Raw genomic sequence first — 14,874 nt, forward strand, 5'->3', positions numbered from 1 at the left:
TGAGTGAAGGGACTATGGAATCCTCAGTTCTTAGCACAATGCCTGGCACACAGAAGGAATTCAATACATAATTGTATATATTTGTACAATTGAATGAGGATGAAAGACACAAATATTTGGGAGTTCAATTTTGCTGAAAGACACTTCCATAGCAGTATATTCCGTAAGATATATTTAAAGTTTATTTTTGATTTCAGGTGTATTTAGCTGATTTTCTACTTTTATTCCATCTCTGGCATTGATTTTCATACTGAGTTAAGTTGCTTTGCAAGTGAGAGGGCAAATGTTATCTTAGATGTAAATCTTTCCCATTGAGGATAACTTGACAGGGAAACTAGGGGCTGACAGGGGTCTGTTGTTTGTTTTTACTCTGTGTGCAAATGTTTTCCTTACAAAATGGGCTGAGTTATTTCATTCTCTAATGAAAGTCCCCTCCTCTTTATTTTAAATAACAGAGATGGAGTTGGGATCTCGCTAGGTATTCCAGGCTGGTTGTGAACTCCTGGCCTCAGGCAATCCTCCTGCCTTGGCCTCCCAAAGTGGTGAGATTATAGGCATGAGCAACCATACCTGGTCCCCATATTTGGTTTTAAAAGTGAGAAATATGTGAAATCAGACTATTCTATTTTATAATTTGTGCCTATTAATTTAAATAACAAACAATAGATATTTTTATGTATATATGTATGTGTATATACACATATTGTATATAAGTACTTGTATACATTCTATATATATATTTTTTTCTTCCTGAGAGACCACCCCAAGATCTGATATTACCATCATATGATATTTTGTGACATCACTATAATAATGAGATGAATATTTGCTATTAGTATATGACAGCTGTTAATTAAATTGCCTTAACAGATTTATAGGGAAAACATCAGTTATATAATTGAATTACAAATAACTATGTCTGTTATATAAACAACAAAATATCATGATTACTAGTCACTGCTTATTAAGATGAGGATTATTACTTTATCTGAGAGCTCTGATATTTTAAAACAAAAGCCCAAACTGGAAACCTGACAGTTTTTCATGATTATGGTTCTTCTTTTCTTTTCCTTCTTTCTTTTTCCCCTCTTCTCGGTCTTCTTTTTTTGTTCTACTTATAAAGTTTTACCGGTCTGGATTGCATTTTCTGAAAGTTCAAATAGTTCCATGTTCATTCAATTCTTAAGCGGACTATTTTGTGTTATAAAGTTCATGGCTATTTGTTTAACTGGAATAATCATGAACTCTTTTAAGTGTCACAACGTGAATGGATTTAAAGTCACAGCACCATCCCAATTATTTATAACGTCTCATATTATGTCCTTGTTTTTATAAAGAGTTGACGTAATAAATAGTCATATGGAATAACATTCCTGCATATTTTGTAAAACAGCCATTAAAGGTATTATATATTAGTGTTTGTTACTCAGAGATTCTAACAATAAAATTCTTGCAAGGATAAACTCTATGAATAAACTCTAAGTTTGTTCATTTGCTTTTCTTCTTTTAAGATGAGTTGGATTATTTTCTTTGATAAGATATTGAAAACTATGTCATTATGTCCATTGGCCATCACATCTCTAGAATTCAGATTGCCTTAATCGCCTCAGATTGCTGCCTATTGGCTATTTTATTGATCATTAACACTCCTCCAGATGGTGACAAAGAAAGAATGCTAAATTTCTGATCAATCATTTTCAGGGTTGCTTACTCATTTTATTTATTTAAGCTGCCCTAACTCCTATCTGTACTGGTAACAGAGGCTGCATTCACCTAAGTTAGACTTTTATATTTATGCCCTTTGCTTCAGAGACTATAATATCCAAATTGAAGACTGGAATTGTTAATTATAATAATAGGTACCATAAATACTGACTTACTTTCTAAATGCCATGCAAAGCTCTTCATATGTTCAAATCATTTAATTCTCAGTAACCCTTTGGTATGGTATGGTATTATTTTACTCATCTTATTAAGGAGGCAACAGATAGTTTAATTTACCCAAAGTTACACAGCTAGTCAGTGGTGCCAAGTTGAGTCTGGACTCCCGGACAGTCTAACTTCAAATTTAAGATCCTGGGATGGAGCTCAGAGATCTTCTTCAGAAGTAAATGTATCTCACTTGTGGCACTATTCCTTATGCCCTCTACATGACAGACATTGCTAATTGTTGGCAGATCTTTTTCTACTGAGTCTGTACCCAGCCTGGGAATCATTCTTAGTTGTTATCCCAGGTGGCAATTACTTATTGAATGATTCTCAGTTGTGTTGAAACCTATTTATCATTCACACAGGTCTAATCTGTCCCTTTTACAGAACGATTTATGCCAAATGTTTTAGTAGAAACTGGCTAAATGTTCACCAAATCCACTTTTTCTTCCTACATATATAGGTAGACTACATTTCCAGCTTTCCTTCCAAATAAGTGTGGTCACATAACCGTGTCCTAACCAACAGAATGTGAGCACACCTGAGGTGCACCATTTCTAGGTTTACCCCTAAAAACTCCTCTGGCTCTCCTCCATCCTCTTTCCATCCACAGATTGATGTCTATGAGTACACTGACTCTGTTGGTTACCTGATGAAGTTTGCAGAGTCAAAAAATGGATGGAGCCTGTGTTCCTAAATAAAGCTTTGAAGAAAGCTGTCTACCAATAACAAACACCTGTTTGGGCTTTATATGAGCAAGAAATAAACCTCAGTCATGTTCAGGCCATTAAAGGTTTTAGGTATGTTTACTACAAAAACTAGCATTACAAATACAAGGCCTACACAAAAGTACAAAAGTAGCATTTTTCAGAACCAGAATCTGAATCTAGGTCTTGTAAGTCCTAATTCTTGCCACTACGCCAAGCTTACTAATTTTAAAAACTACCCAAGGTAATATGATAAACACCTTATTTTAACATAAATTTTCTGAAATTTTAATTCCATGAAGATTTGAGTTCATTGGCAACAAGGGTTCTCTCATTTCTAAAAAAATCTCAAGTATTTCCCAATTGATGCCTTCAGGACCAGACCTCCCACTCCAGTTATCTGGCCTATAATTCCTGCCCAGGTGTGAAGCATGAAAGGTGACATCAAGTCAGTGTTTCTCAAATGTATACTTGGGAACCATTTCTATGGAATGTTAGTAGGTTTGGTGCTGAAATACAATAACCCATGGTCAAGCAAATTTAGGAAAGTCTAGATTAAAAGAAGTAAAAAGGTGTCTTTTCTGTAGGAATATCCTTTAATAAGATAACATGTCCTGAGATTCTCCAAAACAAACGTCTGTAGTATTTTGCAAATTTGTTTGATGACAGAGCCCTTTTTCAAAGAGCAACTCAAGGAAATAGTGTTCCACTGAACACATTTTGGGAAACACAAACAAGGATATTGGGGCATATTCATAACTATTGTTACTTAAAGTTGGGTCTAGTACATCTTGGAATCTACTCCCTCTGCCTAAGGAAACTTTGGTTCTGGCTGTGGCTTTCTACATGTACTACCTATTCCTGACTTCTAACAAATGATTATGCCTTGATCTTTAGGCTTCTTCTATATCCTCTAGCTCTTTTCAAGACTTAACAACTGACTGTATTTTGTGGTCTCAATCATGCCAGACTTTATCTTGTTGCTTCTCTACCCTGACGGAACACAAATGTTTGACTGGTTGTGTATGTACGTTGTAGTATTAATTCTTGATTCAATCAAACACCCCACATAAAGCAAGGGTGTGGGGTAATGTTACTGGCGTAAAGAAACATCTCCTGGCTGGGTACAGTGGCTCACGCCTGTAATCCCAGCCCTTTGGGAGGCCAAAGCAGTTGGATCACTTGAGGTCAGGGGTTCGAGACTAGCCTGGCCAACTTGGTGAAACCCTGTCTCTACCAAAAGTACAAAAAAAATTAGCTGGGCATGGTGATAGGCACCTGTACTCCCAGCTACTTGGGAGCTTGAGGAAGGAGACTCACTTAAGCCCAGGAGGCAGAGATTGCTGTGAGCAGAGATCTTGCCACTGCACTCCAGCCTGGGCAACACAGCGAGACTCTGTCAAAAACAAAAACAAAAACAAAAAACAAACAAAAACAACAACTCTTACTGTCCTAATTAAATATCAATATTAATAAAATACAGTGAAGTTACATTATATGGGCATTTGTAGTATGTGAATTCAGCTAGACCCATTTCCTGGCCCCCAGATAGTGAGAAAAAAATAGTTTAAATGCAAAGCAGTTAGATTTTATGTTATGAAATGCCATTACTGGCATTCTGTATCAATTTAAAACTTGCATAATTGAAGATTAATTTCCCATACAGCTGTCAAAGAAAAGCAGGCATTTCTTTGCTTGCTGAAGTGGCACCACCATGGGCTGTAGCAAAAACATGGTTTCCAATTCAGGTAGCCCACTCCTTTTAATATTGTATGATTGTTGATATAAAAAAAATTTAAATTTTATTATTTCAAATGCTTCCAATCACATGAGAGAATTTATTAATCTTTTATGTTGTACTCTTTCAAATTTGCATAATTTTATAAATTACTGCACTGTACTGTGGGTGCTTTTACCCACCACCCCACTCCATTTTTATAGCAGATTTATAGTCTGTTAGGAGATATGACTCTGTTATTTCTTTCCTTCCTGTGTGCCTTTCATAGTTGAAAATATCACTGGGTCCTACAAATCCAAACCAACTTTAATCTGGCTTCACCAAAGAAACAGAAATCTATTGAATGTTGGGAAAATAGTTGTACTGAATTTACTGAAAGATGTTACATCATTCTCTAAAATGTCATATAGTTTTAAGAAACTTTGAAGGTAATTTTGAATATACATGACTCTTTTTATGTGACAACTTTAGAACTTTACCTCCCATATAAGACGTGACTCTACTTGAAGATAATGGACATTATTGATTGCTAATCCAGCATTTAGTACTTCCTTTCTTCCTCCTAACAAAACTCTATTTTATTCAGACAGCACTCCTCATAACTAAAGGAAAGATGATCCTAGTACCAGTTTCAGGACTAGATCTGGACTTGTGTAGGCTTACCACTTTGCTCCCACCCTCTTTGCCAGTGCCTGGTTTTGGAGCACTCAAGTAATCCAATTTTGGTCTGTGACACATGAGGAGAAGTCGATCAAAAGGCTTCTGTAAAGATTTCCTTGATTATTATTACTATATATTATTATTATTTTTTGAGATGGAGTCTCACACTGTCGCCCAGGCTGGAGTGCAGTGGCACGATCTTCACTGAGTGCAACCTCCGCCTCCTGGGTTCAAGCGATTCTCCTGCCTCAGCCTCCCATGTAGCTGGGATTACAGGTGCCTGTCACAACGCCCAGCTAGTTTTTTGTAATTTTAGTAGAGATAGGGTTTCATTACGTTGACCTGGCTGGTCTTGAACTCCTGACCTTGTGATCCACCCGCCTTGGCCTCCCAAGATTTCCTTGATTCTTAGAAAGGAACAGAGCCAGTGATAGTTCATTTCATTCGTAAGCATGTTGTTAGGTTCAGTGTGAATGCAATAGCTATTGTCATCTTGCTGCCAGTCCTCTGAGGATGTCAACATTGAGAGTGGAAGAGAGCAAAGAAAGACAAAACCTAGGTCTTTTAAGATATTGCTCAGTTTCTGAATCAATGAACCCTGAAGTCTCTCCAATCTTCTCCTTAGAGAATGTATTATTAGTCAGCTCAGGCTACTATAACAAAATACCATAGACTGGGTGACTTAAACAACAGAAATTTCTCACAGTTCTGGAGGCTGGGAAGTCCAAGATCAAGGTGCCGGTAGATTTGGCTCTTAGTTGGGGCTGTCTTCCTGGCTTGCAGATAGCTGCCTTCTTACTATGTCCTCACGTGGTATGTGCAAGCCAGGATAGAGAGAGAGAGCTTTCCCTCTTTTGCTCTTCTTATAAGGCCATCAACCCTACATGGTTAGGGTCCTGCCTTTAGGACCTCATTTAATCTTAATTACCGCCCAAAACCCCATCTCTAAATACAACCATATTGGGCTTAGGGCTTCAACCTGTGTCTATGGAGGAGACACAATTCAGTCCATAGTAGACAATGTAACAAATGTCTTTATGCTGTTAAACAAGTTTAAATTTTTTTTCTGTTATATACAACTGAATACACCCTGACAGATATCATATCTTATGATGAAATACACAAAGGATAATGTCTAATTCATGCCATATAACATGAAAAGATCAAGGGTTAGTCTTCTTTTCTCAGAATAAAGCAGTTGTAGAGTTAAAAATGGTTAGTCCACTGCAGTTCTAAGGCATTTCATGAACTGCTGATTGTACATATATGTGGTATCATGTTAACATAAACAGTCTAGCCCTAAGGGAGTTTTAAGTTATAAAAGAAACACTTTTCTAAGATCATGAGCTCTGATATAAAAACCATACTCCAGCCCAGTTCTATCATTATGAAGGTCTGGTGAGCCGAGAGATGTTAGTTGGTGATTTTATCAAGCCAGACTTCTAACTAATGGCTTGGTGAAGCCATCACTGTCCCATAAAATACCATAACAGATTGACAGGACGATTCAAGAGTTTTAGTCATTTTACATCCTACGGTTATTCCACAAAAAGCAGCATCTCAGGGATCACTGCAATCCTACAAATGAGAATACACTTTCAACTTTTTGCCTAAAAGGAATCAGTTATGTTTTTCTTACAATTCAAATCTAATTTTTATAACTATCTTCAACAAAAAGGGTGGAGTGTAGATTTATCACATTCTAGTAAAGCTCTCATGAAACATTTTACTCGTTACATTGTTTCTAAAGTAAATTTATCATTTTCCCCCAGATGAAATGTAAATAAACAATAAAATTATATTGAAGTGAAGGATTTTCATAACATAGTAAAATTCTCCTTTAATTTCCAGTTGAGGGAGTGGAAGAGCAGCACTTATCAAATTAGAAAAAAAAAAAAATACCCAAACCAAACAAACAAAAACAAACTTCACCAAGAAACAAATGAGAGATACATTTGCATATAGATGCATCCATATTAAAGAAATAGAACTTGGGTCATTTTGAAATCTTAAACCTTCTGACACTATTTTCATGAACTCAGTAATATAAACCATGTGGTGAATGAAATTCTGAAAAACTTTGCCGGTTTCACTGTGTATTTTATTACTGGCCAAATGTGACATTAAATTTTATCCCCTGTGGCTTGGAGTTAAATGCTTGCTCTGTTCAGAATGGCAACACTCAATTAAACAGCATTTTTCATGATCTACACCCACCATTGTTACTGTATTTAAGGGAAATAATGGGGGTACTGACCTATATTGCGCTTCTTATTATCAATGGAGACGAAGCGTATGCAGGGATTACTGGTGATGTACTGCCCAGCCCAAGGGACATCAATCTTTGTGCCAGCTTCATAAAAGAGGCCCAGAGCATATCGAGAGGAGTAGCACACAGCCTCCAGTTGCTGCCTTTGGCATTCACTAATTACTGTGGAAGAAAAAATAAAAGGCATCAAACTTAAAAATATCATCTTTCCTTTTAGTACATCAAATATAAAATTCCTTTAAATCAGTTACAACAGCTTCTACCAACTCCATCTCACTTACAATGAATTTTGAAAGGTAATGTAAAATAGCATCAGCTCTAATTTCTTTTTGGAATAATTCTTAACTTTGGCACATTGTTTTTATGAAGTTGCAGGTTCACAATCTTTGGAATGGCACTCAAGGTTCTCAAAATCTGGCTCCAAATTGCTTTTCTATTCTGGTATCCTAGTCCTTGGACTGTCTGGCCACATTATAGATTCCATATACTGACCCCTTACTACAAGTCAGGGTATTTGCTATATACTTGACATAAGCATTTCACTCTATCATAATAATTTTAAAAGGCAGAGTATTATTTCCAAGTTACAGATGAGGAGGCTGATGCTCTATCTCTTATGACCTCTTAAATTGTTCCATGGATACAAGGGGGGAATAACACACACTGGGGCCTGTTGGGGATGGGGGCATTGTGGAGGAAGAGCATCAGGATGAAGAGCTAATGCATGCTGGGCTTAATACCTAGGTGATGGGATGATCTGTGCAGCAAACCACCATGGCACATGATTATCTATGTAACAAACCTGAGTATCCTGCCCATGTATACCTGAACTTAAAAGTTGAAGAACACAAAAACTGCTACACACACACACACACACACACACACAAATTGCTCCATGTCATAGAGTGATTTGAAGTTGAAATGTAGGAGGTAACTAATACGAACAGCTTGGAAAAGGAATTGAGTAGGTTTAGGTTTAAATCCTGACTCTCCACTTACCAGATATGTGACACTGGTTAAACTACTTAATTGCTCTGATTACAGTTCTCTTGCCTATACTTGCAATAATAGTATAGAATGCATTAGTCTGTTGTGAGGATTATATGAAATAATGTGTGGCACAGTGCTTGGCATATAATAAGTGTTCATTAAATAGTGACTTTTGCTACTATAGATAGAAAAAATACTTGGGAAAATGGGACAAGAAAACATACTTAGGAAAATGGGATAATGTTCCATCCTGAGGTGGGGAAAGAAGACATATTTTCCACTTTTTACTTTCTATCTCCAATATCCCTACCTTTAAGGTCTCAGGGAGCTGCTTGTTTATGTATGTACAACATTAATAGTTTAGGTTTCAGAGAAGGTCATAGTTCTGTTCTGCCTTAGAAGGCTCATTCAGACATGGAACACATGGGAAATTCTCATTTAATTGGGGTAAAATATCCTAATCTACAACAGTAGGGATAAGCAAACCTTTAGTTAAATATTACAGAAGTGGCTTTAGGAGGCAGAGAGAGGCAGGAAAGGGATTCAATAAATTATTATAGCACAGTAATAATCCTATACATTATTTCAACTACAAAACATTTTTACAACCATGACCTAATTTAGTCTTCACAAAAGCCATCCTCATTTCACATCCCCAGGAAGGTGAGATTCAGATTGGTTAACTAACCTGCCTTAGGTTACACAGCTTCCAAGTTGTGTGGTCAAGATGAAGCCAGAGCTCCCACATTGGAGTTACACACATATTCTTATAACCCTATACTTTCCTCTGCCCCTCTGCAAGTCTGAGTTTCAGAATAAACTTTGGCATTGCTTTCTCCTTGACATTAATGGCTATTTTGTATTCATAAGTAAAAGCCATATTTCCCTTTAACTATAATTTTCTGCCTTATTAAAAGCTGTAACTACTTGATGAACGAATGATCTGACATTGGCCTCATTATACTCAATGAATTTGGAACTTCATTTTTTAATTTAATCTGCTTTTAAAGTTGTGGCTTGATGTTATACTTACTGTTTTCTAAGAGGGAGGAGGTGAAACATATTAATGCTATCCGCTGAGCACATAATCACTGTTTCCCATTTTTTTAATTAAAAAAAAAAAAAACACACCAACCAAACAAAACTGTGTAGTTAGCTACTTAGTAACTGAAAGGGCCTAAAACTTTTATTTTTTTAACCAACACTGAAGGGTCAATATGTTGACAACCAAATCAGTCCTCTCCCCATCCCCCTACTTTTTGCTAGCTTTTAGACAAACTGCCAAGTGGTAAATCCCACTGGGTAGCCCTTTGAAAAGGTAATTGATATCTATATAGAAAGAGCAATTAACCTTACACACCCTTGTCTATTCCAGGGGCTCTACAATTCATTAAGAGAACAGGGAGGTGAGACTTCTGACTGAAACAATCACAATTTCTGGACATTCACTGACAAAAACTTTGTCTTCAGCGTCTTAAAAGTTTTTTGTTGTTGGAATGCGGGCAGCATCTTAAAAAAAGGTCTTACTTTGTTTTAAAAAGTTTCTAGTGCAAAATGCTAAAGCAACTAGCCCTAGGTCCCACATATTTTGGCAAGCAAAACAATAGATTCTTTCTTATCATGTTTTCAAATAGGACAAATGACCACAAATCAAAGCTTATATAAAAAGGCCCAATTCCAATGTAATAAATCTTTACCTGGCTGTCATCCTCATTTAATTCTCAACCAATAGGATTATATAACCCACAAACACACATACACACACATATATGTAAGATATGTTACATAATATATATCTTACACATACATAAATAATATAAAATATATTTTATGACTATGAGTAAAATGGCTAAAAATTGTAGTGAACAGAGTAGTTCACATGCATACTTTCATTAATGAGGAAAATTGTGCTTATTTCATTCTCTTTGTGCCTGTGTCTTTGTGTGCATGAGTGGGTTTGTGGGAGGTGAGGAGCAGAGGGAGAAAAAGAGAGAGAAGAGGAGAGTGAGAGAGAGGAACAGAAGACCTGGCTGTACTCCTGAATAACACTGAGCAAATATTAGCAAATACTTCATTTTCTTTGTTTCCTCATGTAATTTTATTCTGTTAGTTTTCAAACCTATAAAAGAAGGTTAATAATACATATTCTGCCTATTTTCTACATTTTTTGGTGACAATCAAATCAATCTATGCATCCATTCATCCATTCATCCATCCATTTATCCATCCATCCATCCATCCATCCATCCATCCATCCATTTATCCATCCATCCATCCGTCCATCCATCCATCCATCCATCCATCCTTCCATTACTTTATGCCATGCACTCTTCTAGACATTAGGGCTGTAAAGCAGAAAGAGAAAGTCCTTGCTCTCATGTAGCCTACATACTAGTGGCAGAAAGGCCATTATAAATCAATAATCAAGTAAATGGTATGTCAGTTGGTGATAACAGCTATAAGGGAAAATAAAGCAGGTAAAGGGATAAGTAACAGGTTTGAGTGAGGTTATTTTATATAGACTGTCAGGGATATGTGTTACCTCTGATGTTTTTATTTGGACTGACATGGGAAGGTACTCGTTATGAGCCAGGGACAGACATGGAATTCCTTCTGTCTTAAAATTCTCATTCTGGCTACTGGTGAAGATACAGGGGTGCAAGAGTGGAACTGGGGCAAGCAGCTTTTGCAGAAGTCTTTGATTAGAGAGAACAGTAGAGGAAGCCAGAAGTGGCTACAGTTTGGATGAAATATATAGGGGGTGTGTGTGTGTGTGTGTGTGTATTTGTGCATATGTGTATATACTCTTAAATAAAAATTGTGAGAGGCTATTGATTTGGGCTAAGATCTTGCACTAGGTCCCAACAGACCAACCTAAACTGGAGTCACTCATGCTAATGTTCCTGATCACCAAACCAAAACCTAAGCTGTTTACTTGCAAGATCTGACCTGAGAGATTAGGGGAGAAGGTCAGTTTTCAAAAAAAAAAAAGAAAAAAAAGGAAATCCAGAACAACCAATCCAAAGGGCCCAGTCAACCTGAGCTGAGCGGGCATAATAACCAAGTCCCCACTGCTTTAATCCATACAAGGAGAGTAACCTTTAGTAACTTGATGTTAACCAATTTACCTTTTGCACTAGATGTTTCCTTGTTCCCGCTCAAGTTGCCTTACAAAAACCAACTCATGGCCAGTGGAGTTCTCTATTAAACCAATTCACTGGCCATGACTTCATGGCCAGTGGAGCTCTTGTCTGTTTTATAGACTGGATGCTGCCTGGTTTATGAATTGCTAATAAAAGTCAATTAACTCATTAACACTTCATTTGTTGAAATGTTGTCATTTCACATACACGCACACAATATATGTGTACATAAATATATAATATGTATAATGTAAATTTTAATAGAGGTTTAACATATGCAGAGAAAATTATGCCTTGATGAATTTTCATGAAGTGAGCACACCCATATAACCGGCAGCCAGATCAAGAAACAGAGCATTACCAGAACCCCAGAAGCTACCTTCTGCTCCTTTTCCAGGCACTCTTTTCCTGTTGCAGGTCATCAGTAATCCTAAATTCCAACATCATAGATTACTTTAGCTGTTTTTTAACTTTACATAAACAGAATGATATGGTATATATTTTTTGTGTCTGGTTTCTTTCACTCAGTATTATGTTTGTTATATAAATGTTGTTAGATGTAGTTGTAGTTAATTAATTGTAGGACAGTATTGCTTATACATATATACTACACGTTACTTATCCATTCCACTGTTGATGAATATTGGGATTGTTCGTAGATTTTGGTTATCACATATTTAATGTGAAGAACATATGTATGTGATTCTCTAGCACTGGAATTCTGGAATGAAGGAGCTCACATAATTCAGTTTTAGTAAATACTGCCAAATGGTTTTCTAAAGTGATTGTACCAGTTTGTACTTCCACCAGGTGTGTATGAAAGCTGAGTTGTTCCACATTGTTCCCAGAATTGGCTACTATCTGTCTTTTTAATCTGGGATGTAGAGATACTATTACATTGTGGTTTTAATTTGTATTCCATGGTGACTAATACTTGAAAACTCTTCCATGTTTGTCATTCTTATATCCTTTTGTCACTGCTTGTTCAAATCTTTGCCCATTTTTCTTTTGGGCTGTCTTTTTCTTATTGCAATACAGGAGTTCTTTATATATTGTGGATATGAATCTTAAATATGAATTTATTTAAAACTTCCTTCCTGAGTGGCCTGCCTTTTAAACCTCTTAAAAGTATGATTTGATGAACAGAGTTTTAATTTTAATATAGCCCAACTTATTTTGTTTTCATTTATAATTAACGCTTCTGTGTCCTGCTTAAGATGTTTTTGCCAATAGCCTACTTCAAGATCACAAAGATGTTTTCTTAGGTTTTTTTTTTCCTGAAAGCTTTATTAGTTTACATTTCATGAGATTTTGGACATATTTTAGAGTCATAGGCAGCCAGGATTCCTATTGGCTTTGAAAAGTGTTGTGAGAGAAAGAGACCAAATATATTGAATGCTACTTCCCCTCATTCACCCTAATTAAATAAACAATAGCTTTATTATCCTATTATTTTAGAAATGACAATATAAAAATAAGACACTAGATTGTAAGCAACTTGAGGCAAAGACTGTGCTTCATGAGCTTTGTATGTCGGGGTCCTATGACAGTGACTAGTGAACAATGGCATTCAATAAATAGCAATGAATATATCCTTATTTCAGAAAATTTCGCAAGTAGGCAAGGATATAAAGAGGAAAAGGTAAAAATATCACCATATTTTCATTATTCAGATAAACAAGTAACATTTTGATGTTTTTCCTTTAGTATTATGATAGTTTTTCTCTAAACATGGTTGTGATCACATTGGACATATAATTTTGCGTACTGAATTTCTGCTTACCGTAAGACCAAAAGCCCCAATTGTAAATATTTTAATGCCTCTATAATATTTGATGAAATGTATGTTACATAATTTGTTTAATCATTTCATTAATGGTGAACATTCGTTTCCTTTTTTCTATTATAATTAACACTATTATGCACATCTTTGTGCAGATTTTTATCTATGTTTCTAATTATTTCCTTAAGATAGAAATTGAAAGTGGAATTACTGTTAAATGGTTTTTCAGAAACACTATACCAATTTATAATTTCTACTAATGGTATACAAAAGACCCATTTCACTGTATTCCTTGCTTATATTAAGTAATTTTTGTTATTTGCTAGGAAAAATAGATCTTGCTTTGGTTCTAATATAGTAAGACTAAACATTCTTCATATGACTAAAAGCCCGTATATATTTTCTCTTTTGCAAGCAATCTGTTCATGTCATTTTTCTAACTGGTCTATTAGATTCTTCATGTTATTAAATTGATTTATATTAATGGGTGATACTGGCATTCTAAATTTATTGTATGTTATACAATTTTTCCTGTTTACTTTTTAGTATTGTATATATTATAATATTTACAAGGATAATCAGTTTCTTTCCTCCCTCCCCGTGACTCTTCTTTCTTTGAACAGACACAGGAAGTCTATTTATGCTGGTTATTCTTGCTCTCCTATGTCCACTCCTTGCCCTTCTCTGCTTTCATCTGTGCCCAGGGAGACTGGCCCCTTTATGGGCTGAATTCCTAGAGTTCTGGTTTCTGGAAGGTTTTGGTCAATTGGTGATATAGGCCAGGGGATTCTCAGGTAGGAGACAGAGGCTGGAATATTGACTCCTCCTGTTCCGTCCTGCTTTGCCAGGTATTGGCAATGGTGAGCTCCTTGAGAGCTGAAGTTCCTTTCAGGTGGCTCTTCTCCCCTAGTTCCAACTCTCATGGGGCACTGGTAACCTTTTCTTCCCTTACCCATTTAGGCCTAGGACTAGTAATGGCTTCCTGCTGTTACTAGTTCCTAGGTGCCACAACATCCCTGGCTGGCTGCCTTAACCCTGCCCACTGTTTTGTGAATACCCCTTCCTTAAATTCTTTTTTTGGAGACAGAATCCCACTCTGTTGCCCAGGATGGAGTGCAGAGGTACAATCTTTGCTCACTGCAACCTCCGCCTCCTGGGTTCAAGCTATTCTCCTGCTTCATCCTCCTGAGTAACTGGGTAAGAGGTACATGCAACCACACCTGGCTAATTTTGTGGGTGTTTGTGTATTTTTAGCAGATACGGGATTTCACCATGTTGGCCAGGCTGATTTTGAACTCCTAACCTCAAATCATCCACCCGCCTCGGCCTCCCAAAGTGTTGGGATTACAGGCATAAGCCACCATGCCCAGCCTCTTAAATTCTTTACATAAAACTGTTTCACATATACCGTCTATTTCTTGCTGGGACCTGGACCGAAACAATATTTAACTGTATTTTCATCTAGCTTCTTCTAGGAAGCCAAGTAGAAACATTATACTCTTAGGCAGTAGTAGAGATCAACCTCTTAAAACCAAATCCATGGGCCCAGGAGTATGGTAAGAATATTTTGCAACTTATAAACGTCTGTTTTTTCATAAGTAAATAAGGTACTGCTTTCAGATGCACTTCTCTTCACATCATACTGACTTTGGGGG

The 14,874-nt window shown here is 36.5% G+C and overlaps 1 protein-coding gene across 2 annotated transcripts in view; it reads right to left on the minus strand.

The window, feature by feature from the left end:
• The window catches only part of RNLS (renalase, FAD dependent amine oxidase), a 332,009-nt gene that overhangs the window by 77,258 nt on the left and 239,877 nt on the right, over positions 1-14,874 (minus strand). For both annotated transcript variants that reach the window (XM_033215708.1, XM_033215705.1), the window contains exon 5: positions 7,292-7,465. In XM_033215708.1, coding sequence (XP_033071599.1) covers positions 7,292-7,465 — 174 coding nt within the window. The remainder of the gene's footprint in view (positions 1-7,291; positions 7,466-14,874) is intronic.

The sequence above is a fragment of the Trachypithecus francoisi genome, unplaced genomic scaffold (assembly GCF_009764315.1).
Source record: "Trachypithecus francoisi isolate TF-2019V2 unplaced genomic scaffold, Tfra_2.0 Contig00586, whole genome shotgun sequence".
Classification (NCBI taxonomy): Eukaryota; Metazoa; Chordata; class Mammalia; order Primates; family Cercopithecidae; genus Trachypithecus; species Trachypithecus francoisi.